The sequence below is a fragment of the Alternaria burnsii genome (assembly GCF_013036055.1).
Source record: "Alternaria burnsii strain CBS107.38 chromosome Unknown 701, whole genome shotgun sequence".
Classification (NCBI taxonomy): Eukaryota; Fungi; Ascomycota; class Dothideomycetes; order Pleosporales; family Pleosporaceae; genus Alternaria; species Alternaria burnsii.
The window spans coordinates 397342-422265 of NW_024066124.1; the positions used below are offsets into that span (position 1 = coordinate 397342).

At 52.0% G+C, this 24924-nt stretch overlaps 11 protein-coding genes across 11 annotated transcripts; 5 read left to right on the forward strand and 6 right to left on the reverse strand.

Moving 5' to 3' along the window:
- Window positions 1-484: 484 nt before the first annotated feature.
- GT037_009955 (inositol oxygenase 1) lies at window positions 485-1465 on the reverse strand (the record flags this gene model as incomplete). The annotated part of the gene is made up of 1 exon (XM_038935002.1): window positions 485-1465. One exon carries the CDS (start codon window positions 1463-1465, stop codon window positions 485-487), a length of 981 nt encoding a protein of 326 aa, XP_038782416.1.
- A 1062-nt stretch (window positions 1466-2527) lies between these two features.
- GT037_009956 (aldehyde reductase 1) lies at window positions 2528-3643 on the forward strand (the record flags this gene model as incomplete). The annotated part of the gene is made up of 3 exons (XM_038935003.1): window positions 2528-2864; window positions 2995-3381; window positions 3435-3643. 3 exons carry the CDS (start codon window positions 2528-2530, stop codon window positions 3641-3643), a joined length of 933 nt encoding a protein of 310 aa, XP_038782417.1.
- A 232-nt stretch (window positions 3644-3875) lies between these two features.
- On the reverse strand, window positions 3876-4719 carry GT037_009957 (nad-binding protein; the record flags this gene model as incomplete). Its single annotated transcript, XM_038935004.1, has 2 exons — window positions 3876-4535; window positions 4591-4719. The coding sequence occupies 2 exons, from the start codon at window positions 4717-4719 to the stop codon at window positions 3876-3878; spliced, it is 789 nt and encodes a 262-aa protein (XP_038782418.1).
- Window positions 4720-5227: 508 nt separating this feature from the next.
- On the forward strand, window positions 5228-6556 carry GT037_009958 (uncharacterized protein; the record flags this gene model as incomplete). The annotated part of the gene is made up of 4 exons (XM_038935005.1): window positions 5228-5305; window positions 5357-5727; window positions 5776-6187; window positions 6236-6556. The coding sequence occupies 4 exons, from the start codon at window positions 5228-5230 to the stop codon at window positions 6554-6556; spliced, it is 1182 nt and encodes a 393-aa protein (XP_038782419.1).
- Window positions 6557-7465: 909 nt separating this feature from the next.
- On the forward strand, window positions 7466-8683 carry GT037_009959 (nad-binding protein; the record flags this gene model as incomplete). Its single annotated transcript, XM_038935006.1, has 3 exons — window positions 7466-7798; window positions 7856-8013; window positions 8077-8683. The coding sequence occupies 3 exons, from the start codon at window positions 7466-7468 to the stop codon at window positions 8681-8683; spliced, it is 1098 nt and encodes a 365-aa protein (XP_038782420.1).
- A 411-nt stretch (window positions 8684-9094) lies between these two features.
- Window positions 9095-12583, reverse strand: GT037_009960 (leucyl-trna synthetase; the record flags this gene model as incomplete). The annotated part of the gene is made up of 1 exon (XM_038935007.1): window positions 9095-12583. One exon carries the CDS (start codon window positions 12581-12583, stop codon window positions 9095-9097), a length of 3489 nt encoding a protein of 1162 aa, XP_038782421.1.
- Window positions 12584-12870: 287 nt separating this feature from the next.
- GT037_009961 (uncharacterized protein) lies at window positions 12871-13302 on the forward strand (the record flags this gene model as incomplete). Its single annotated transcript, XM_038935008.1, has 1 exon — window positions 12871-13302. The coding sequence occupies one exon, from the start codon at window positions 12871-12873 to the stop codon at window positions 13300-13302; it is 432 nt and encodes a 143-aa protein (XP_038782422.1).
- A 51-nt stretch (window positions 13303-13353) lies between these two features.
- On the reverse strand, window positions 13354-14094 carry GT037_009962 (uncharacterized protein; the record flags this gene model as incomplete). Its single annotated transcript, XM_038935009.1, has 3 exons — window positions 13354-13575; window positions 13609-13981; window positions 14054-14094. The coding sequence occupies 3 exons, from the start codon at window positions 14092-14094 to the stop codon at window positions 13354-13356; spliced, it is 636 nt and encodes a 211-aa protein (XP_038782423.1).
- Window positions 14095-16050: 1956 nt separating this feature from the next.
- Window positions 16051-17938, reverse strand: GT037_009963 (v-type atpase; the record flags this gene model as incomplete). The annotated part of the gene is made up of 8 exons (XM_038935010.1): window positions 16051-16592; window positions 16641-16915; window positions 16962-17278; window positions 17328-17489; window positions 17537-17572; window positions 17626-17645; window positions 17697-17781; window positions 17840-17938. 8 exons carry the CDS (start codon window positions 17936-17938, stop codon window positions 16051-16053), a joined length of 1536 nt encoding a protein of 511 aa, XP_038782424.1.
- A 2314-nt stretch (window positions 17939-20252) lies between these two features.
- Window positions 20253-22652, forward strand: GT037_009964 (uncharacterized protein; the record flags this gene model as incomplete). The annotated part of the gene is made up of 3 exons (XM_038935011.1): window positions 20253-20517; window positions 20571-22087; window positions 22140-22652. The coding sequence occupies 3 exons, from the start codon at window positions 20253-20255 to the stop codon at window positions 22650-22652; spliced, it is 2295 nt and encodes a 764-aa protein (XP_038782425.1).
- A 549-nt stretch (window positions 22653-23201) lies between these two features.
- Window positions 23202-24794, reverse strand: GT037_009965 (uncharacterized protein; the record flags this gene model as incomplete). The annotated part of the gene is made up of 1 exon (XM_038935012.1): window positions 23202-24794. One exon carries the CDS (start codon window positions 24792-24794, stop codon window positions 23202-23204), a length of 1593 nt encoding a protein of 530 aa, XP_038782426.1.
- Between the last annotated feature and the right edge of the window lie 130 nt (window positions 24795-24924).

Genomic DNA, 24924 nt, shown 5'->3' on the forward strand with positions numbered 1-24924 from the left:
TGTCAAGATTGCGTGAATACTTTTACTGTAAAATATATCACGAAATCCAGGAATCACAAGCAAGAGAATATGAGGATGTGCTGGAGGATGCGGAGCAGGTTGGTGAGCCGTGTAATCATGTGGTTTGTCACTCGCATAACGATGGCGATGCCTGCCCCATCTGTGTGTGGGGAGGATGTCTTGAGAGCCTTCTCGGAACTGGGTTGGTATAGTTATTAGGAGATAACCAACGGGGTTTCATCGACGCGTGGAGACGGCCGTGTGTAACGAGGGGTGTTCAGAACGATGATGCAGAGTATGTAGCCTGTGTAATAGCACCTGCAGCAACATTACAAAACACAATTTGCAAAGCACAGCAAGAGGTTGGAATGAATAGATGAGGTCAAAAATGAATTGCATCGCGGGCCTTGTTGGCACTCCGCGTCATTATATAACCCAAACGCCTAGATCAAAGAGATTCGTTACCATGATATACTACTATCGTCTACCACTTAAGCTTCTTGTCCTTGCCAATGAACTCATCAATGATGTCCAAGTAGTACTCCTTGAGATCCTCAACCTTAGGAACCTCGTCGCTCTTGCTGTAGAGATCGTAAGGGTTGAACGCCTTGACGGCCTCCAGCATGCGCTCATCCTTCTCGTTCATCATCCACTTGTACGCACCACCAGTGTGCCACGGGTAGAAAGAGTGGTACCTGATCATAGCAAGACCCTCGTCAGGGATGGTACTTTGGTCCTTCATGATGTGGTAGAGGTACTCGTCGTGGCCCCAGCTCAACATGACATTGTCCATGCCGCAGCCAGGTGTGTAGATACCGTGCTCGGTGCTGTAGATCTCATCCTTGTAATCTGGGTTGTTCTTGAAAGTGTCGGGGTAGATGATCTTGGGGGAGTAAGCGCAGCCGACAGGGAATGTGTCGCCAACTACGTCCCATTGGCCCTGGGCGTCGTAGAAGAAAAGGAGCTTGCCGAGGTCATGAATAAGACCTACAAGCTGGAACCAACGCGGCTTTCCATCGCGGCGAATGGCTTCGGCAGATTGGAGGAGATGCTCAATTTGCGAGAGGGAGGTGTCTGGGTCGGATTCGTCGATGAGTGTGTTGAGCTTCTCCATTGCTTCCCAGATGGTCATCTCTGCGCGTGTCTTGGCGTGGAAGGCGTTGCGCGCCTTGAGATTGTAGCCGACGGTTTGCTTCTCGTGCTGCTCGCGGTAGAAGTTCTTCACGCGGTCGCATGCTTCTTCGTACTGGCGGAACTGGGTCTTGTCCTTCTCAGCATCGAATTCGGATTTCTCATAGATGTCCTTCTCTTTCTGTGTCGCGGTGCCGTTCTTGACCTTCATGGCGGCCTTGAGGACGTTGACATCGTCGATGGCGTCGGAAGTGGCTTCTAGGGCAAGACCATCGCGGTGGTCGTTGAAGTTCTCAGCCACATTGGGCGTCTCGAAGATTGCGCCTGGTGCCATGATGCGAAATATAATTGGCTAAGAAGAGGGGTATCTTAAAAGTATGCAAAGTGCAGAAATGCGGTACGCTATGGAATGGTTGTTGAAGAGGTGATGAAGACGGGAAGTTAGTTGATTGATGTGTAGAGAATGCGACAAGATGAGAGCAGTACTTATCCTTTGTCCGCTACCACACAACGAAGCGTTGTATTGCCAGAACCAGCAGACATCATTACGTCCGAAGTAACCCCAGCCTGCCGAGCCTGAAATTCTGGAGTAAGATTTCTCATCGTCTCCATCTTTGAGATCCACTCGTCGAGGTCACTCCGCACCAGTCTGCCAGCAGATAGGGTCGAGCCAATCGCACCGGAGTAAGACTGCAATGTCAGGCAATTCTCGCCGTCACGCTCATCTGCCGTTGAGAAGCCAGAGGAGATCTGGGGTTCTGGAAACGCGACTAAGGGTTCTGGTGTGCATTCCGCCCGTGGTGGTTGGATGCTTGCGTTAGATCTGCCGTCGTTTGACGGGAGTGCATCGTGCGCGTCCGCATGGGGCCAGAGAGTGCAATTCTGCCCGCTCCGTCTGCATACAGTAATTTTCGCCGCCTCAACAGCCGATGGACCCTCTCTTCGTCGCGAACACTCGGCTGGGCCACCGATGATCAGAAAACGTGCTGCATGATGACGACCCAACTGGCAACATCCTGGGGCCAGGCTCAGCCCCTCCAGACACGTGATGCTCGGTGCCACCTTCCCCGACAACACCCCACGAACACGTTGGCTTGTCTGGGCAACTCCTACTGCGAAAATTTCGCGTGAGGCTGAAGCGCGTCGAGCGCGTATCAGAAGCCATCTCGCAGGCCCCGGACCGAAGCTACACCGGCGGGGCAAGCATGGCGGGACAGCATCGGACGTCGGGATGAATTATAGAGTCAATCAACGGTTGACGTATGTCTTTAGCCATACCAAAAGGGTAAAATTCAGCCACAGTATGGAGCTCCCAAGCAAATGCGAGCAAGCCAGCCCCTGGCCAGCAACATCCCCGGTGCTACTACTAATACCCCAAGCATACCACTGAGTCGCGATGAATCCCGCTCTCTCCAAGTTTATGCTCAAAAGTACACCCAAAAGTATCCTCGACCCACAGCCCGAAATGAACACTGCTATCCCCCTCAACACTGGCGCGACCATTCCCGCTCTGGGACTGGGAACGTGGCAGTCTGCGCCTGGCGAGGTCAAGAAGGCCGTTGTCCACGCTATCGAGAGTGGTTACAGACACATTGACTGTGCCTTCTGCTACCAGAACGAAGACGAGGTCGGCGAGGCGCTCCAGGATGTCATCTCGCGAGGAATCGTGAAGAGGGAGGACCTGTTCATTACCAGCAAGCTCTGGTGCACATTCCACACCCGTGCTGAGGAGGGTTTGCAAAAGAGTTTGGATCTGCTCAAGACACCCTACGTAGATCTCTACCTCATGCACTGGCCCGTTCCCATGAACCCCAAGGGCAAGTATACTATTTCTTATGGGCACACCAAAACTAACGTTCACAGGCAACCACCCCCTCTTCCCCAAGCACGAGGACGGTTCAAGAGACATTGACACCTCAATCACCCATCAGGACACATGGAAGAACCTCGAGAACCTGATCAAGTCGCATCCCGACAAGGTCAAGGCCATTGGTGTCTCCAACTACTCTGTCAAGTATATGGAGAAGCTTTTGGCCAAGGCTACCATCGTCCCCGCCGTCAACCAGATCGAGAACCACCCACTGTGCCCACAACAAGAAGTTGTTGACTTCTGCAAGGAGAAGGGCATTCACATCACAGCCTACAGTCCGCTAGGAAGCACTGGCTCGCCTCTCTTCAAGGACGAGGTCGTCAACGAGGTCGCAAAGAAGCACAGCGTCACCCCTGCCGTCATTCTCTTGAGCTACCACCGTAAGTTCGACCTAACACATGCTTTCTCGAGTACCCAACTAACTTCGTCAAAGTCGCCCGCAACTCCTCCGTCCTCGCAAAGTCTGTCACTCCATCCCGCATCGACGAGAACAAGAAGCTCATCTCCCTCGATGGCGAGGACATGGAGAAGCTGGAGAAGATTCACAAAGAGAAGGGCATCACCCGCTGCGTATACCCGCCGTTTGGTGTCAATGCTGGATTCCCGGATAAGCCTGAGGGTATGGATCTCAGTGGACCTTGACTACTTGAGGGAAGCAAGTTGTAGGTTTTGCATCTAGGATAGGACTAAAACGCTATACCCAATGAATTGTTATGAATTTCCAAGATCTTGAAACAGCCTATGTGATAGTTGAGAGGTCATGCAAACTGGTGAAAGGCACAAAGAACATGTCAAGCTCATGATTTTAAAAGAAAAAGTCTATGATTAAACATTGCCTCCTCTGTCGTGCAACTCTAGCGATCAGTCAATCAATCTACCTACCCATCCACCCACCATCAACAGTAAGCACCTCTCCGCTCACATAGGCACTTGCCGCACTTCCCAAGAAAACTACCGCGCCCTTGAAATCCTCCGGCGCTCCCCACCTTCCTGCCGGAATACGACTGAGGATACTCTCCGCTCTCTTCTCGTCCTTGATCAACGCCTCGTTCATATCCGTAGCAATATACCCAGGGGCAATCGCATTCACACTGACCCCCTTACTCGCCCACTCGTTGCTCAACGCCTTGGTAAGTTGTCCCACACCACCTTTACTCGCGGCATATGCTGGTACTGTAATGCCGCCCTGGAACGTGAGCAACGAAGCCACGTTTATGATGCTTCCGCGGCGACCTAGGGGAAGGTCCGCGGGTTGGCTGAGCATGTGTGCGCCTACGTCGCGGCAGAGTTGAAAGACAGAAGTCAGATTTACTTGGAGCACGGCGTCCCAGTCCTCATCTGGGAATTGGTGCGCGGGATGCCGCTTTTGGATGCCGCCGCAGTTGAGCAGGATGTGTATTCTGTGGCCGTCGGAAAGGATGCTGGGGATGAGGGCGGTGATGGAGGATTTGGAGGAGAGGTCTGCAGTGTAGATTGTGGCTTTGCGGCCGAGGGACTCGATCTTTTGTTTGGTAGTTTGGTTGCTGGTATCGCGCTGGGGAGAGGTTGTTAGCAGCTGTAGGGGTTGGGTGAGGGTAGTGAGGACGCACTTGGACGAGGAGGATATCCGCTCCTGCTTCTGCGAGGGCGATGGCCATTGACGAACCAATTCCTCGCGTGCCACCTGTTACGAGGGCAGTTTGGCCCTCGAGCGAGAAGAGCTGCTGTACAGATGTCATACTGGCTGTCTTGCTTGGTGTGGTTCGGAAAGCTTCAGAGAAGGATTAGAGCTGTTATCTAAATTCCAAGGCTGTATATTGACCTTAGAATGACAGAAAGTCTGGGTAAAGTTCTTCAAGAACCTAATGCAAGTCAATCAAGAAGTTTGAAAGCTTGCGGCAGAAGTCGACGGCTTTTCCTGCAGCACGATGTTTGGGTAGCTCGGAACTGCCTCGGAAAGGGTCAACCCCACCATCTGGGCATGCGTCGGCATCTGCTGTCCCGCTATTTCAAACGCCGAAGGTGGAATTTGTCTCCATCTGATGCATGCTATACTATGAGGCAAAGCGCGCCGATTATCTGGCGCGTAATAGCTTCCGATGCCTTGCGAGATGACTTGATGCTTGAATCTTTCCTTGTTTCCTGACTTCGACTCTGCATCGTGGTAAAGCTGGATACTGCCGTGTAACACGCCTCGAAGCTTCACTTACACATTTCTAACTTGATTCCACCATACGTAGCGACAACATGTCTTCAACAGAAACGTCAGACGCCACAAGGCAAATTCGCGCTTCAGTCCTTCATGGCGCGAAGGATCTACGAATTGTATGCGGCAACAATATTCCCTCAAGCTTGAAGGTGCTAACAAGAAGGCAGGAAAACCGCTCACTCTTCCCACCTTCCCCCACAGAGCTCCAAATCAGCATCCGCAGCACCGGTCTATGTGGCTCAGATCTCCATTACTACAGGCACTACCGCAATGGCGATATCATCGTGCGAGAACCAATGTCGCTGGGTCACGAGTCAGCTGGCGTAGTAGTAGACGTAGGCTCAGAAGTATCGAATTTCAAAGTCGGAGACAAGGTCGCACTGGAAGTTGGACAGCCGTGTGAGAACTGCGATAGGTGCAAAGAAGGGCGGTACAACATCTGCAAAGGCATGAAGTTCCGGAGTAGTGCAAAAGCATTTCCGCACGCCCAGGGCACTTTACAAGACCGTATCAATCACCCAGCTGCTTGGTGTCACAAGTGAGTGTCGCGCCTGTTATAATTGCTAGAGAGACTAACAATGGGAAGACTACCAGAGGATATGTCTCTAGATCTAGGGGCCCTCCTTGAGCCCCTAAGTGTCGCCATCCAAGCATCAAAACGCGCACAATTAGCACCAGGTTCAACCGTCTTGGTATTTGGAGCCGGAGCTGTAGGCTTGCTAGTCGCGGCTATGGCCAAAATTTCAGGTGCTGGCACAGTGGTGATAGCAGATATCGATGCCGGGCGAGTACAATTCGCAGTCGAAAACAAGTTTGCGCACCGCAGCTTCACAGTGCCTATGAAGCGTGGAAGCACAATAGAAGAGCAACTGGACATCGCCAAGGAGGTAGCTGCCGAGGTCGGAAAGCTATCAAAGGAAAGTGGTGGTGAAGTTGGCGAGGTGGATGCCGTATTCGAGTGCACCGGTGTGCCGTCCTGTGTACAAGCATCGATATACGTAAGTTGCGCCAACACAGCTGACTCGGCTATATGCTAACAGATTCAGGCAACACGACCAGGTGGCAAAGTTCTGCTAATTGGTATGGGTACACCCATCCAGACGCTTCCCATTTCCGCAGCTGCCCTCCGCGAGGTTGACATCGTTGGTGTATTCAGATATGCGAATACATACCCGACTGGTATCGAAGTCGTATCAAAGCAGGGCGATGACTACCCTGCCTTTGCCAAGTTGGTAACACATACCTACAAGGGCTTGGAGTCGGCCGTCGAAGCGTTTGAGATGGCAGGAAAGACAAAGGACGATAATGGAAAGCTAGTCATCAAAGTTGTGCTTGAGACTGGCGAGGAAGACAAGGCTAATCTTTGAAAAAGTCGAGTTTGGTGTTCATAGGTGTTAGAAGATGTAGCAACAGAAGCATGCAGTCGACATGTCAAGCTCGCTTAACATGCTTCGCATAGTTCTCAGTAGAACAAGATGTCCAATGCTATGTTTTCGGCTCTGTACCTTTGTTGGTGTTGGTAAACAAGTGACGTATGCGGGGAAGCATCAAGGCACCCCGGCTGCAAGCATGTGAAGTGTCGCTAACCCTTCCTTTTCCTTCACAGCCACGGCAACCCCAACCTTCCCCAGCATTACCGTCCGCCTCCGCAGCGCCAAAATCTTTGCATCTTAGCTCTGGGATTAGTGAGCGGTTTCGTTCCTGACGCAAGCCACCTACTTTGCGCGGGGCAGTTTCGCCCCAGGTGGCTGTTCGAAAGAGGAGATTTTCCCCATTCGTCAAAGTCCGACAAGCTGTGCCTGGCGCGACGCGACTCCACGCGTTCCCCACACTTTGTGTCAACAACGACATGCATTTCTCCACAGGTTTTCCGCGTTCCGTCTCTTGTCGTGGCCATACTCGTGCCGAGACTCCGATCCAAACATAGCAATGCACTGCTCAGCGTAGGCATTGTCGCCGCAGTCTGGGGAGTATGCTGGGGAAGCGTGATGGTCGACTTCTGGACGTAGTTGTGGAATCTGCATTCCCCGAGTTTTGTCCCTGGTGAAGCGTGTGAACGAACATGCACGAAAGGCTCAGATTGCGTCGTCGAGCTTAGCTTGGACCCTGAGGGAAGCTTTGACCAAGCACATCTTTGGCGATTGAAAGTCGGTGTATTCCCGTAGCTGCGCATCGCAGCCTATATCTCATCACTCTGGGCCTCGCTGATTTCCTGTAGAGCTCACTCACTTGCAAACATCTCCATTACCTCCTTTCATCCCAGCACATCCTTCACAATGGCACCAGCTATCCGCAGACTCCGCGTCGCCGTCTCAGGCCTTGGTCGCATGGGCGCTCGCCATGCAAACCACTTCCTTCACCGCACACCCAAAGCTGAGCTCGTAGCAGCTTTCACACCAGCTGAGAATGAGATTGCGTGGGCAAAGGAGAACCTCGAGCCATGGGGCGTCAAGATCTACACCGACTACGACGAGATGTTGAAGCACGAGGGTCTCGAGGCTGTCTGTGTAGCTACCGTTACCACCGTACACGCCGAGCACACAATCAAGGCCATCGAGGCTGGAAAGCATGTCTTGTGTGAGAAGCCGCTCAGCACCAAGCTGGACGTAGTACGTGAATGGCTATACCTGGTTTCAGAAGAGCGCGCGACTGACAGTAGTACCTAGGTCCACCAAGTCCTCGACACAGCCAAGCGCAATCCCCACGTCAAAGTCATGTGTGGTTTCTCCCGTCGCTTCGACTCTTCCTACGTCAATGCCTACAACATGACGCTCAACGGCGACATTGGCCGTCCTACAATCCTGCGATCACAAACCTGCGACAAGTACGTTGCGCAACCCCCAGATTCCCTAGTACAAGAATATGAGCTAACATACAAACCCTACAGATACGACCCATCTGGTTTCTTCGTCGCCTATGCCGAGTTCTCAGGCGGCATATTCGTCGACTGCAACATCCACGACATCGACCTCGCCCTCTGGTACTTCTCCGCCGAAAGCAAGGGCAAGACACTGCCTGTAGTCAAGTCCGTCATGGCCGTCGGCGTCACAGCGCTCGAGCCCGACCTAGCCAAGCACGGCGATGTTGACAACGGCGTTGGTGTCGTAGAATTCCACTCAGGCCAAATCGCATACTTTTACTCCTCGCGCATGAACGCCCCAGGCCAACACGACATGACGGAGATTATCGGTACCAAGGGCAAACTCGCCGTCAACTCGAACCCCATGACCGGACTGTTGGAGAGCCATATCTCTACGGGTATTCACAGGGATATTCCCCAGAACTACTATGAGAGGTTTGAGCAGGCGTTTGTAGAGGAGGCGAGGCAGTTTACTGATGCGGTGCTCGAGGGTAAGGAGGTGCCGATTGATTTGCAGAGTTCGATGGAGGCGGTCAAGATTGGTGTGGCGCTGCAGGACAGTCTGAGAAATGGCAAGAAGATCTTCTTCGACAAGCAGGGTAACAGGGTGGATGAGGCGAGGGCCAAGTTGTAGACTATTCAGTTGGTGGCGATATACCTGGTAGACTGCCCCAACGATGTGGGTAATTAGATGTAATCTCGGATCAAAAGTATTGAACGATTATCACACCTTCTAATGAAGTATCACGTCCCTGAGCAACTAGCCTGTCATGTTGGGAAAGCATGTACATGATGCACCGTTTGAGAGGCAGGGATAGATGAGTACAATGTCTTTGGCATTGATGTGGCTTGGTATCCGAGAGGTATCCGTCATAAGATATATGTCTTACAGTGTCTATCTACCAGTGTGCCTCCTTTTCCAGACCATGCCATCCGTCCATCCAACCACATCACTCGTATCATATCGTTTCGTAGAAAGCGTAAGCCCAGCCTAATCCAACACCCAATACCCATTTCATCTTTTGACCCATGTAGATTCATCTCTTCATCGCACAGGCATGTTCTCGACGTTCTCGAACGCGAAGCTCGGGCTACCTGGCTCAGCAGTAGCAGCCTGTGGTGGGAGATCCGATCGTGCATCACCTTGGCTACCGTCCTCCTTAACGACGGCCCCATCCTTGCCACCTTCTGTGACAGTGATGATCTCCACGTCAACGCACTTCTGCACCGTCTGCTTCAGACCGGGAACCATAGCGCGCAGAGTGTCAAGCTCGTCGAAAGCAAGTTCACGGTTCAGAACGACATCCTTGGGCTCACCGTTATCGAGACGACGCTTGAGACCGTTGATGAAAGGCATGGCTTTCTTGGATTCAGATTTGTCAATGGACTTGCTGATGGCCTTGATGTCGATGGATTCTGCGTCGCGGAGCATGTCAATGTACTTCTTCTGCCAAGCAGGCCACTCCTTGGCGGCGAAGATGATGATCTTCTTCTCCTTCTTGGGGTCGAAAGTAGCGGCTTTACCCTTTGATAGCTTCTTCATGGCGTTACCCTCCGCTGATGTGATGTTGGTTTGTGTAGTTCGGACAAACTCTCGCGCAGCGGTGAGGGAAGCGTTGGGCTCGGGGACCTTGGGCCAAAGCGCTTTCTGGATGGTCTCCTTGTTCTTGAGCACCTCAAGCCAGATGTACTCTGCCCAGTGAGGCGCGATGGGTGTGAGGAGAAGGGCCTGGAGTTCAATGAACTTCTTGACCAAGTCTTGATGCATACCGATACCCGCAGCCTTGGTGGCCTCGCGGTAGAAGTCACGCGCGCTGGTGAAGTCGTAGAATCCGGACTTGAGAGCTAGCTTGTAAGATGTGTTGGAGTAGTGTCCAAATGCCTCGTGAACCAAGAAGTTCATCTCGTTGTCGAACATGTTGTCGAAGAGCAGACGCTCGCTACCACTCTGTCGTTGGATAACGTCGGGGTTCTTGACCTTCGCTTCTTGCCTCTTCTCCATGTATGCGGCCGCATTGGGAACGTAGATAGCTTCGTTCATCAAGTCTTCACACCATTTGCGGAGCTCGAACAGCTTCAGGATGTTGCTATTCGCGACTGTCTCCTCGAAGTTGGCGTCTGAGATCTCGTCTCCTGCGTCGGCAAGGGCAATACGTGTAGCGTCGGCACCAAACTTCTCGACAGCACCCGCAATGGTCAGGAAGTTACCGGTAGACTTGCTCATCTTGTCACCGTTGAGGAGCAGATGTCCATTCACACGGAAGCTGCGGGGCCAATTCTCCTTGGGGAAGATGGCGGTATGGACGTAAAGGTTGAAGGTCAGATGGTTCTGAATGAGATCCTTACCACTGGTGCGCATGTCAAGCGGGTACCAGTAGTCGAAGTGTCGTCGCATAGTTTGCAGAGTCTTGGCGGGAATGTCGGATTGCGGGAGATCGGATCGGTCGCGGAGAGCGAATACATAATCCCAAGCCTCGTCAGTAAGCTGATCAGGCTTGACTCCGAGAGGACCAGGCTCCTTTCCGAACATGTCCTTGTGCAGCAGGTGGGCGAATGAGTAGTAGGCTTGGTAGATTGTGCTGTCTGACAGACTCTCGACCATCACACTTGGGTCCCAGGGTACCTTGGTACCAAGACCGTATGAACGAGCACATGCCCAGATGCTGAGCCAGTCGACGACTCGCAAGAATTGGTTCTTCGCCTCAGGGTAGTAAAGGTTGAGCTCGCCCTCAATATGCGAGCGGACCTTCTCAGCCCATTCACCGTCTCCGCCGTTCGCTGCTGTGCCGTAGTTCATGTACCATTGGTCGAGAAGGGCTGCAACACAGTCGTCACCACTTCGGCTGATGACCTTGCCGTCAGGCTCAGCGTACGGGAAGGCATCACCGGAGTCGATGAGCTGCTTGCGAACCAGTGGCTTGGCTTCTTCAACAGTCTTTCCGCTGAAGTCACCGTGAACCATCTTGCCCTTGTAAAATCCTTCCTTGTAGGCCTTCTCTTTGGCGTCGGCAAGCTTTGCAGAGTCCTTGGGGGATTGAATCTTCATCTGCTCCACCAAATGCTTTGCGGTGAGGTTACCGTAAGAGGGAGTTTCAATAATTGGCAGGAGGTCGTCAAACTTGACCCATTCCTTCTGGATACCGTAGTACTCGGCTTTCTTGGCGAGATCGAAGGACGTGATGTAGTCATCTGGCGAGTCTGATGGCACGCATGTGACAACAGCCGTACCCTTTGTGTCCTTTACTGTCTCCATGGGAAGAATGTAGACGTCCTTGTGGATGGAAAGCGGGGCGTTGACGACTGTGCCGACAACATCCTTACCAGGGAAGGTGGCGACAATCGAGTACTCGCCCCATTTGGCAGTGGTACCTTGGTATGCCATGTTCCTCGCAGCTCTCTCACTAAGGACGTAGTACTCGTTGTCGTTGATCTTGACCAAAGAGTAGTTGATCGCAGGACCTACGAAACATGAGGTCTGACCGTACATAGTTTCTGGACGAAGCGTGGCTGGGACGAAGTAGCAAGAGGCGCCCCCAGGAACGGCGTCGGCATGTGCCTTGGCGGAATCTGCCCACTTCACAACCTTCATCTTGAGTGCGGTGTACTCTTGGACGGTGACACCTTCTCCTGACTGCCTGTCGTGGTCCATGCATGCTTGGCCATCCTTTGGACTGTAGACAGTGTAGCGCTTAGCAAAGATGATCTTTCCCATGGCTTTCAGGCGGCGCATTTGCCAGGCAACAAAGTTGTCGTAGTAGGGGTTGGCATCAGTGGTGACAAACTGACGTCTCCAGTCTATCCTAGCTCCGAATGCTGTGAGATCCTTCTTAGCAAGTGGGGGGAAGAACTCGATCCAGTGATAAGGGTCAGAGAACTTGTGAATCTCCTCAAGAGGGATGCCCTGGGCAAGCATGATTTGGAACTGGTACTTTGTCTTGACAGTCTTGGCGGATGCCTTGCCTTTCTGTGCCTTGAACTTGGTGATGTCGGTCTTTGTCTCGGCCTGTGTTGGAGCTGGTGGCTCTGGTACAGAAGTCTCGATAACATCTTCGACAGGGCAGCGTTCAAAGTTCTTTCCGAACATCTCAACCTCCCGAACCAACTTGTCTGCACATGCCTTGATTGGCATGCCGGTCACATGGTAACCTAACGGGAAGAGAGCACGAGCGCCAGTCATCCTTCGGAAACCTGCGGTAAACTCGACTTTACTAGCAGTGAAACCATGTCCGGCATGTAGGGTACCGTTCATGTACGGGTAGGCAAAGCAACCAAACCATTTGGGGTACTTCTCGTGAAGTTGGTCAGGTGTGGTGGTGTCGAAGGGTTCTTCTTCGAGAGATGGGGCGTCGGGGTTGAAGACGCCTTGCTCTTCCCATGCTTTCTGATACTTCTTCTCTTGCGCGGTCAATGTGTCACGCTTCTCAGTGTTCTCAATCTTCAGTGTCTTTGACTCAGCCTCCTGCGGCTTGAGTTGTTCCAGGGTTGCGGCGACGGCGCTCTTTGGCGCGTCGCTGAGTTTTGTGGCCTCCGCCATCACGACAATCCCAGAAAGTAAAGAACGGTCGTAGAAAGAATTTGGAATGGGCGCGGAAACAAAAGTTTGTGGATGTGAGGGGTGTATGGAGGAAGATGGTGGCCAGTGCGGGCTTTCGCGGGTTAGTCACAACTTTTTCGATCTCGGTGCGAGGAATTGTGGGGCTGTTTGGTCTGTGCCTCAACTGTAAAGAACGTCAGTCAAGCATTCTCAAGAAACTACACCGCGAATCGACCAGTCACACGAGCCGCTCTATCACCGTCGTCGAATCGAAAAAGCCAGCGGCCATGCTGCGCCTCTTCAATCGCCTTCTCGGCCGCAACGAGAACACACTGCCACCCTTTGACTTCGCGCGCAACAAATACCCAGCCAAGAAGAAATGGCCGCCGAATCTGCGCGCCCTGACGGACAAGCAGCAGTTCCGGTTCGAGCGCAAGTTCAAACGCCGCATAAAGATGAAGTCTATACGGCCGCAATGGAACAAGTGGACAAAGGTGGTGCAGTGGAGTCTGATCAGCTTCATCGTCGTCTATGGCGTCTTGTTCCACGACTTCCGAAAGGACCCGATGAATCCAAGGCCGGGCGAGCAGCCGTTTGAGGGATTGAGGAAAAGGATGTGGGGATTGTTTGGGGGGTTCTATACACATACCGAAGATCGGGCTCCTGCGACTCTTGTCTCTCCGGGAGATAGTCGAGAACGGAAAGACGGTCGCGACTAGCCTCCAGGCTGTAGTGAAGAAGATTAGCTGGTGGAAATGAAGAAGAAGAGTTTATACAATGGCTTGATCTACGAAGGAATCATCAAGCGAGTTGTGGTCACATCGTTGAGAAACGATTGGAGTAGATGACTTGAAGTCTCCTGAATCAACATGGGAAATATATACCTGTACGGAGAAGGATAGTGAGGAGGGTAGTCTCCCATCCGCGGCATCGGCGGCGGAGGTATGTGTGCGGGTCTTGCCCTTGTCGCCTTGCCAAAATTGGTCAGTTTGCTAAATTGTGTTCAGATAAACAGAAGAACTTACGTCGTACATGGTGTAATCTTCTTCCCATAACTTCTTGACCCAGCACCTCCGCGGCCCATCAATCATTGTGCATACGGACTCTGAGAAGTCTAGATACACATGGGCCGTGGCCCAGTGCTGAGCCCTTCTCGGGGTGTCGAACAGGAACACCAGCCAGGCCGTGAAATGAGGCGCCGACGCCTGATGCCAGCTCTTCGTCACGTACACACAGGTGCCCGTGGCTCCTGGTGGAAGAAAGAACTCATTCCACAGCCCAAAGGCGAACTGCTCGACCACCGAGGTGCGGTCCCGACGATTACGGAGATCGTTCTGGATCCCAACCTGGTCCCCTAGGATGATGTCGGGAGAAAACAAGATCTGACCTCGTACTCCTCTATGTGGGTTAAATTAGCATGTATACTCCCTGCTCATGCTTGAATTTGAATGCAGCTTCCATCTAGCCTACATCCCAAGCATACGCATTGGCTCCATGACACTCTGGGCCATATTCCACGCAGGGGTGGTGACTACATGAGGTCTGACAGATCGCCGGAGTAGCCGCTCTTATCACTAAAGGTATCCTGGCTCTTGGCTCCTCTCGATCTCAAGATGAACCGTCTCGCTGTAGGTCGGCACGGAGCCGAAGTTGAGCTGTCTTTGTTCGAATGAAGATACGCATCCTCCAGTCCTGTGTATGTTTCAATGTCGGAAACGAGAAGGCCTAGGTCGCTGTATCGGCGTCTTGTATGGAATGGTCGGATGATAGAAGTTGGGTAGACAATATCGAAGGCTCTTTCATCTTAGTTCTGATGAGCAACATTCTGCTTGTTAGTACCGCGTCTTTCCGCTTGAGAAGCAAAACTTACTATTTTTTCTTCCTCCGTCCACTTCGAAGTACCTCGTTGCTCTTAAGCTTTGTGCCGAACTGTTCTCCATTTGCTGCCTCCAGTTCCCAGTTTCCAAAATCGAGCTCTTTCCATACATCCTCATACTTACCTTTCGTACTTCCCTTTCGTTTTTGAATTCTAGGAAGCAACACCAAGAAAGCAATGTTTGAAGAAAAGAGATAGAGAAATCAACGCTTACATTGTCATAGGATCCGCCACGGGTCTCGGCCAGACCGGCGCGAACGGTGGCATGGCGGTCATGTTGGCGACCAAGAAAGCTTGCGAGGAGAAGACTGTGACGGCAGCAGAGAGCCGGCGAACAGGAGACAGAAGAGGCAAAACAAGATGATGGCAGCAACAGCAGCAGCAAGAGGCTTGTGGTGGGTGGATGGGTGGTGACAATATGTGCTGTTGTTGCTTGGAGGTTCAAAGTCATATAATCGTCACATCATAACAAGGCAGGTTTTCAGGTGGCATCATAATAAAAGCGTTTGCACTATTTACGGGTCGATATGAGATGGGATGGTGCGGGGGAACAGGGAACGCGTAGTGAGCGTGAGCGTGGAAGAGGGAACGACCTCAAAGTGGAAGTCGAAGTGAGCGTGTAAGATTCTTGTGTACATGTGTGCTCCAAGAAGACCGATCTAGTCCCATGTTGGATAGCATAGCACGGTTTGTGGGCGCCATGCTGATGCATTACTCGAAGTATTGCAAGTATTGCAATTGATGTAGGCTTCAGGCCCTGCAGACTGGCTTCTCCGATTCAATAGAGAGAGGAGAGTGGATCCAAGCCCTCCAAAGACTACTGCAAAATGAGAAACAAAGGAAAAAGCCAAACGGAAAGGTCATCAAAGCCAAAGAGAGGGAGCCAATCCCGTTAACCGCGATACCAAGCAAAGATGTATTGCCGACTTATGGGATGCGATTCAAGTCGGCCTTAGCCTGGACGAAGACAACGTAACCGCACTCCACAATGATTGCACGCATACATGACAATGTCTCTAAGTGTCAATTTACTTGTTATGAAAACAGGAAGCAGACGTTGCTACCAAGTGAGTCAAACTGCTAAATAAGAAAAGATAAAAAATGCAGTCTCATTCCTGTGATACATTGGCAACAAGTGGACTTTCATAAATAAAAAGAGTGCAGCGACGTAAACGGTACAAAAAGCTAGAACAAGATGGCAATATCTCTGTGTCTTTAATGATAATAGGGAAGTATAGAGGTAGTGCATCAAATTGACGTGCTGGTGGTTAGAAACCACAGGGTATCTCATGGTCCTCAGAGCTTACTACTGTGAGATGAAGAGAACATAACATGCGCATAACATGTGTAAACGTATCACGAAATTGGATGGCTGATAGCATTAACATGGCCGTACAGTCAAATTATCATCTGCCATCCTGATTAGTCAAATCCATATCACGTCGTACGGGATCAGGAACACATCCGATTAAAGTTTCAGCAAATTCATATATACTCAATGCAGTATTTCTACCCACATTCCGCTCACTGAACATGGCCATAGAGTCAATCCATTCCATCCTCAAACTCAAACACACTATAGATATCTTGCTTAAACATCAATCAAGTTCTCACCCTGTTGGCCATTCTCACCGGAGTTGTCCTTGGTATCCTTGTTGCCCTTCTTCTTGTCACCATCGTCACCGCCCCGACTCCTCTGGTAGTATTGGTCGAGAACCTTGGCTGGGATACGGTTGAGGAGTTCCTTGGGGTAGATACGGAGCAGCGACCAGGCGAGGTCGAGGGATTCGTGAATGGAGCGGGACTCGTAGGCACCCTGGGAGATGAAGGAGCGCTCGAACTTCTCAAGGAACTCAAGCGACAGCTTGTCTTCTGAGGACAGAGCTTCCTCTCCGACGACTGCCTTCATGGCAGCGGCATCACGACCAATAGCGTACTTGGCGTACAGCTGGTTGGACACATCACCATGGTCCTTTCGTGTGCGGCCCTCACCGATGGCAGACTTCATGAGACGGGAGAGGGATGGGAGAACGTTGATCGGAGGGTAGATACCCTTGTTGTCGAGTTGACGGTCAATGAAGATCTGACCTTCCGTAATGTAACCAGTCAAATCGGGGATAGGATGTGTGATATCTGGCGTAGTCAGTATAAGGTGTTGGTGGTGTAATCTTCAGGACATACCGTCATTAGGCATAGTAAGAATAGGGATCTGAGTGATAGATCCGTTACGGCCCTCAACACGTCCAGCACGCTCGTAGATGGTAGACAAATCCGTGTACATGTAACCGGGGTAACCACGGCGACCAGGGACTTCCTCTCGGGCAGCGGAAACCTCACGTAGCGCATCACAGTAAGAGGACAAGTCGGTAAGAATGACCAAGACGTGCTTCTCGAGCTGGTAGGCGTAGTATTCGGCGGTGGTAAGGGCGAGACGTGGAGTAATGATACGCTCGATGCTAGGCTGGGTTAGCTGGGGTCGTAGCGCATGCGCACCTGACTTACGTAGGGTCGTTTGCCAAGTTGAGGAACAGAGTGACACGCTCCATACTGCCGTTCTCCTCGAAGTCGCGAGTGAAGAAGCGACTCGTCTCCAAGTTGACACCCATAGCACCGAAGACGATGGAGAAATTGTCGTCGTGGTCATCGTGTACACCCTTGGATGGCTTTCCAACAAGACCAGCCTGTCTGCAAATCTGCGCGGCGATTTCGTTGTGAGGTAGACCCGACGAGGAGAAGATGGGGATCTTTTGGCCACGGGCGATCGAGTTCATGGTGTCGATGGCGGAGATACCGGTGGAGATCATCTCCTCGGGGTAGACCTGCAGGTCGTCAGTCGCATAGTCAGAAGAAAGCAGGACTGACACATACACGAGAGTATGGGTTGATGGGAGAACCGTTAATGTCAAGGTAGTCCTCGGCGAGCACCTTGGGGCCCTTGTCGATGGGCTTTCCTGAACCATCGAAGATACGACCCAACATGTCCTCGGACACACCGAGCTTCAAGCTGTGTCCAGTGAATTCAACTTTGGTCTGTGACTGTCAGTGTAGTCCTCGTGCGCAGCGCTGGGCCTAAGTACCTTCTTGACATCGATACCAGATGTGCCTTCGAAGACCTGTGGCGCGATTAGATTGAGCCGTCGCACAGCTTGAGCGTGTCGGGATTTACCTGGACAACGGCGCGGTTGCCTGCAGCATGTGTCAGTCTCGGGGTGTATCATCGGCGTCGGAGTAGCTTACCTCGAGCTTCGAGGACCTGACCAGAGTGCTCGGTGCCATCGGGCAGAGTCAGCGAGACAATCTCGTTGTATCGCGGGAATTTGACCTGTCCACCACATGTATAAGCTTCCTCTCACTCCGTCTCATGACCTTGGACTACGCACATTGTCGAGGATAACCAATGGACCGTTGACGCCTCCGATGGTGTTGTATCGTATCCTAGGCGTCACCGAGATCATGCGGGGGTCGACAACTTCAGGCATCGTGGCGGTAGTGAGCGGTTCGGGGAGGTGCAGGTGTCGCTCGGAGTTGGATCGAGGGCCGCGGTCGGTCTGTAGCCTCGAAGATCGTTGGGTGACGAAGTTAGAGGTCGGCCGTCCAAGTGGGTTGGGGAAGCTCTGACCAGGATGCTCTAGCGCCTATGCCAGATGCGACAATGACGCTGGGCTGTGGCAGCTGGGGCTTGGCACTTTACCGCTACATTTACGCAAACCAGCCTCGCCTTCGCATGTAAACAAACATAGCGAGCTTGCTGAAGCATGGCCGTCCTGTGTATGATTACTACATGTTTTGGCATCAGCGCAGGCATCAACAAGGCGAAACATGAAAGTTAGGGTCGAGGTCAGCAGACTAAGGACATTCTGCGATGAATCAAGTGGAAGACTGAGTGCAGGTAAGGTCGCAACAGGAACATAATATTTCTATACTACTGTAAAACTATGCCATCTTGACCATGTCCATACAGCTAATGCAAACACAAAGCTGTCACCAACCAAAGTGCCCAATAGATCCAAGCTCTACAACAAGTGTCGGGAATCTGTTTTACCATGTCAGTGATTGTTGGATAGCAACTTCAGCAATAACAGAACAGAGTATGTATAAGGATCAGACATCCAAGGAAGGTATTCGCGCTCATTGTCCATCGGTTGTAGGTTCAATTGATGGCTAGCGTGGAAACTGCGAATGTGGAAATGTTTCATCATGAAAGGGAGAGGTGTGAAAAAAAGGAGAAAACTGACCTTTTATCACAGCAGACATGCCATGGAACTGTTGTTAGCCGTCATGATTGCGCGCATACGCGTATGCTATTACGCCGCAAAGCTGTTTGAGCCTGCGTTATGCGTACATTCAACAATGCAGTCGTCACCAGACTGGTATAGTATTGCGAAAATCTCGATGGAATACAATGCGATGCGATGCCGGGCTGGGCGACAAGACTCGGAAAGGCACGCGCCGATCAGAGTAAGCGAAGATGACTGTACTTGAACATTAGCAATCTGACGTGCAAACTTAATCAGATGATTCAAGAACAGTGACAGAGGTCATACGACAGTACTGGCAAGTAGCAGTCGCCCGGCGAAGGGCAACCGAACAGCTTTGCTATCTTCAAGGTCGAATCGGTAAGGAAAAGAAGTTGCTGAGGGTATAATCTTTCCAGAGAAAAGCAAAGAAAAAAGGAGTAGACTTACGTTATAGGGAGGGCTGGCTTCGGGCCTTCAATAATTCGCATGAAGCAGCCCGGAGCCAGTGGTTGTTCGCATGTCCATCACGACCTGCGGATTGAGTTTATTGTCGAGAGAAAACCAGTGTCGCGGTCGAAGAAAAGTACAGCGCCGAATTAGCGCGCCAAGATTTGTCGCATCACGTGTACGCCCGAACGGGCAAGCGGGATTATTTGGAATCGTCATCCGGGCAGTAGCGACCAGCAGCAAGGCGTCACAGCAAGAAGAGACTTCAGTGTGCGCCCTGTCAAGTCGGAGACGAGTGAACAACAGTCAGACGCGTTGTTGTCCTGCTGTGCCGGCGGATATATTGCTCGTGAGTTGCAGACCGGATAGATTGGGTTCTGCCCAGCCACGCAGCTTTTCGCGCGATACCGAAACGGCCCCCTAACCAGCGCTGATCTTCGGAGAGGGCCATGCGCCCATCACCTCTCACCACGCCAGAACTCCACCACTCGACGCCCGCGTCCCTGGCATCGTCCCTGGCCCTGGATCTAAACTCGCACCGGACGCATCGTCGCATAACACCGCGTCGCTAGACACCATCGCCGCATCGCTCCTGCAGCCTCTGGACGGCCTCTTTCTCGTCTCTACTCCACCGCTCTGCTGGCGGGACGGATGCGACACGATATCACCCGACACGACATCGCGCCAGACGTGGCAGCACACCTCACCTCCACCTCCTCGCCCTCGTGAGTATTGCGCTGCACCTTGCGCGACCTCTTGCTTGACCCTCGCCCTGTTCCAAGTGCCCGGCAAGTACCGACCACCGGCCTGCAGCGCGCCCATCGCGACACCTGCGCGGGCAATTCATCAGCCTCCCCCATCGGCGACACCGGGGCCATATTTCGACATCTCGTCGCAACCACCTGAAACACTCTTCCCCCCATTGGACTTGACGCGATTTTCCGAGCACGTATGACTTGGAAGCAATAACATTGCTGAACCCATCTTGTCGCCGGTCAATCTTCGCATCACGCGGACCTACCTCCCAATTTCTTCAACTGTCGCATTACCTCTACCCGATACATTTCCGCAACTGCGAGGCGACCGTCTGCACTGAAGATCCAGCAAGATGATGACAACGAGCTACCCACACAATGGCGGCATGCCTCCTCAAGGCATGCAGCATGCACACCCAGGTATGGGCGGCCCTGGCCCGAACCCAGGCCAACATGGAATGCCACCGGGAATGCAGCACGTCTCTGGCCCCAATGGTCCTGTCAGTCAGGCTGGACCCATGATGGGCATGCAGCCAGGCATGGGTGCTAATGCGCATGCCCTCTCACACCTACAGCCTCAGCAGCACATGTTCCCTCAACAGCAGCAACATCAGATGAGTCAGTATTACCGCTTCGTGCAATTGTAGGGCAATGACTGACGGAACTGATAGTGAACCCTGCAATGATGCAACAGCAACGAACAGCCCAGCAAGCATTCATGCACCGGCAGCAACAGCAGGCCATGCTTGCCCACCAACAAGGCGGTATGGGAATGGGTTTCCAGAATCCCATGAACTTGAACCAAGCACAAGCACAACAGTTGCAAGCAATGAGGAATGGACAGATGGGCCAAGGACCGTTTGTCAACCTTCCTCCCCACCTGCTCCAGCAGCAACAGCAGATGGGTGGTCAACATCCTGGAGGCCCGCAACAACAAGCTGCCATGGCCCAAGCAGCTCAACAACACGCTCATCAACAACAGCAGATGCAGGCACAACAGCAGGCGATTGCTATGCAACATGCCCAATCTCAGTCTAGCAATCACAGCCAGGCAGGGAACCAGGGACCGCCACAAACCTCTCAGCCTCAACAAGGGCCCCTTCGTCCTCCATCCGCGATAGGCAGTCATCAAGGACAGTCGTCGCCAGCTCCTCAACCTACGCCTCAGCAACAGCCACAGCCACCACCACCGCAGCCACAACAACAGCAACAACAACAGCAACAGCAGCAGGTTCAGCAGCAACAGCAGGCCCAGCAACAAGCCCAACAGCAGGCTCAGCAACAGGCTCAACAGCAGGCCCAGCAACAAGCTCAACAACAGCAACAGTCATCCCAACCGCCACAATCAGGTCCAGGGCCACAACAGCAGACGCCTGCTCCATCCCAACCGCCCAACCTACCTCAGCAAGCAAACCAACAGGCTCAAAACCAAATGCAACAACGGAATCCAGCACTAGTACAACAAGCTCAGGCACAGGCTCAAGCGAACGCTGCCCAAAACCAGGCCCGTCAGATGGCAATGATGAAGCAGCAACAAGCACAGACTGTTTCTTCAGGCCAGGGAACACTGAAGTTGCTGAACTTCGTGGAACAAATAGGAAACTTTAACGGCACAAACAACAACATTGAGTGGTGGCAAGCCTTTGTGGATAGATTCTTCGCCGAGTCTGGATCCTTTGTCCACATCGTTTGCTCCTCAAGTACAGAGAGATCTAAGCAATTCGAAATTGTTTACGCCGCCCTACCTCGATACTTCTACACACTATTCAACACCGACGTTGCCAGCTTGCAAATCACTCTGGATGGAGCGACAGAAAAGGTCTCAGGTGCTGAGCTCAAAGTAACTTGTGAGCGAGCAAAGTTCATCTACACATACAAGAACTCTTGCCAGGTCGTGTACCAAGGCAAATTGACCGCGTTCTGGTCTGGCTCAGATAAGCTGGAGTGGTTGCTGTTCGACGGCCTCGGTCACGAACAATTTATACCACTCAATGCTCTGAAGCAGATGTTTGTTCAACCTTCGCCGAACCAACTGAATCCAAATCAGTCGCCGCGGATGAAGAAAAAGGCAGGACCACCGCAGCAGCGAGGGGTTGAGCCGCCAGAAGCGTATCTACCCATTAACAAGTTGCTTAGTGCTAGTACTACAGACTATGGGCTGCCTCACGGCTTGCAGGCCTATCTTGAGGTAAGACTCTTCTCCACATCATTCTCATGGACATTAACACTAACAAGCCTAGATTTACGAGCCAATGAACCACATGACAAGCTTGATGGTACACTACCTCGAGAACCCTCACATGAAGCCAAGCGAAGCTCTGGAGTCATGGAACAACAACATGGCAAACACCCAAGGCGGTCCTCAAGGCCCGCAGCACCCGAACCAAGGGCCCCAACAGGGACCAGGCATGCAACCTAACATGCAGCCTGGCCCGCGACCAGGAGGCCCTGGCCAGCCTCAAATGTTCATGTCACCCGCGATGCAGAACTCCCTTCTTCCTAACGGATCAATGGGTGGGTCGCCTCACTTCCAACATACACCCTCGCCTAACTCGCAGCCCATGATGAAGCAACAGAGCACTAGTTCACACACCATGAGCGTCAACACATCTCCAAACATGATGAACAACAAGCGGCGGCGGAGCACAGTAAAGATGGACAACGATGACGGTGGCGGAGATATGAACGGCGGGCAAAAGGTCAAGCAAAGCCCAAGGGTGGGAGGTAACAAGAGGATGAAGGCGGGCAACTAGTTCTTCATCACTTGTCCCTCGCCTTCCCACTCTTCCGCGACCTCTCTTCTCGCAACATTCTCGCATCTCTATCTCTTGTATAGCGCGGCGTTTATCCCTCTCCCGATTTCCATATTGAATCGTACTTTTCACCAGTCTTCTCCGTCCTGGCGTTAGATCTCCAACATTATTACCCCATTTCAGCTCGGGCGGATATCTTTCTTGCTTGCCTGTTTGCTTCTCACTTCTTTCGCCGGCGTTTTGTGGGCATATTTTTGCTTATCTGTTTCTCTGTTTCTTCCACCTACCAATCTGTCGTAGGTTAACATAATTCGTTCTTGTACATTATCGACGATGACGGAAGTGGGGTAGCTGTGAAGAACGCAGCTTAAGAAGGAAAGAGGAAGTTGTCCCGCTTTGACAATGTCTGCGGGAGGCATGGGCCAGATCATCTATACGTGCTCTGATTCAAGTGCATAGGAGAGATGGAGATGTTGAGATTCATTTTTATACGGAATTCAAGACGTTATGACTTCAGCTTTGTATCGCCTCTATGCCATGTGACACTATTTACTGGATGTTCGAGTTTACAATCCATTTTTGTTCCCCCAGAAGGGGCTGGTATGCTTCATAGGGCTCCTGAGGCTCAAGACAGCAGGGCATGGGTGAAAAAAAACCTGGGAGTGATGTCACCCTAATGCCGTGCAGAGAATGAAGACGGTGATGAACGTCCGCTGCTGTTGGCCTCTTCTCAGGTTCTTGGGCGACCATGCTAATAACCAATTTGACAACAGACTTGAGATCGTAAGCAACCAGGACTCTGGTGAGCAGCAAATCATAGGATGACGCAAACAAGTTCCGGCGAGCCCACTCAGTTGTTCTGTCCAGGTTTGCATGGAATGATTCATCGTCACCATCACCTCGGCGCGCATCCGCAAAGACATGCAGATCTATACAACAAATGGCGGTCAGGATCTCGAGGAAAACGCAGCCGAGAGAAAACACGTCTGCAGATCGACCTCTTTGTTCGTAGTTATACACTTCAGGTGCACAGTACTTAGGCGTCCGTGAAGTAGGACAATCGGTCTGACTATGGTCCTGTGAAGCGAAAGAACGCGAGAGCCCAAAGTCGGCAATGTAAACACGCCATTTGTTCCGAGAGCCGGATGACTTTGTCTTTCGGATGAGTATATTCTGAGGCTTTATGTCCATGTGTTTTGTAGTATGCCGGTGGATGAAAGCCACAGCTGAAGTGAGGCAGCCTAGTGTTGAACCGAGGAAAACTCTGTGTTCCATCGAAGCCTCCGCGTCCATATACACTGTGTCTTCTAGAAATGTTCCAAGGTGCATATCCGCGGCTGGATACATCAATATCGAGAATTTACGACCTTGGAGATAGGTCCCCACAAGCTGAACGATGTGAAAATGGCGGAGGTTTTGTAGATGGTAGACCTCTTGTAGAGCATCGGTCACAGTCCATCTTCGATCACATCTCATGGTTTTCCGTGCAAGGGCTACCCTACGACAGAGTACCTTGTCGACGCTCGCGGACATGGATGACCCTAGATGCGATATGTGCGACAGTGGGATCACGTCTGTGGCCGAAAATGTAACGTGCTGGCCCTTACCGGACCAGTTGGGTTCCTTATCAAAAGGCTGAAGGATCTCTCGCTCACGAAGACTCGAGTAGTAGTCTTGATGTAGTTGTACAAGCGGTGCTGCCAGTCCAGGTTCAGGTGGCTCGTCCTCGCGAATGGTTTTGATCCCCATCGCTGGGGTGTAGCTGCTCGCTGACATGTATGCAGGGCTATTGTACGTTGACCTTGCACTGACGAAGGTGGTGCGACTGCTCGCGGTCATAAAACTCGCTGGAGAGTTGAAGGTCGATATTGGAGACTGTCGACGGTAGCCCGAGCTGAGATTTGATGCACCATGATCTTCTATTCCACCAGCCTTAGCTCGTGTAAAGTTCATTGCAATGGGAGATCGAGGGCCAGAATATGGATCCTCCAAAGAAGAATGACCGTCACCATCAGGCTCGAAGGATTTCCAGTTGATAGCCTCCGTGAACATGTCGTCGAGGTCGGTGACTCGCTCTACCTGCATGGTACTCATTTCACCGTCTGCGGATCCCCAAATATCTTCGTCGTTATGTGCAGCCATCCTTGATGCTATCATTAGCAAGACACAAGGCTGAAGATAGCGTTGAGAACTGTATTTTCGAGCTGCTGGAATGTGGCCCAGACAAAAGTGGTAAAACGGTATGATGTTACCAGATGATGGGAAGATGGGA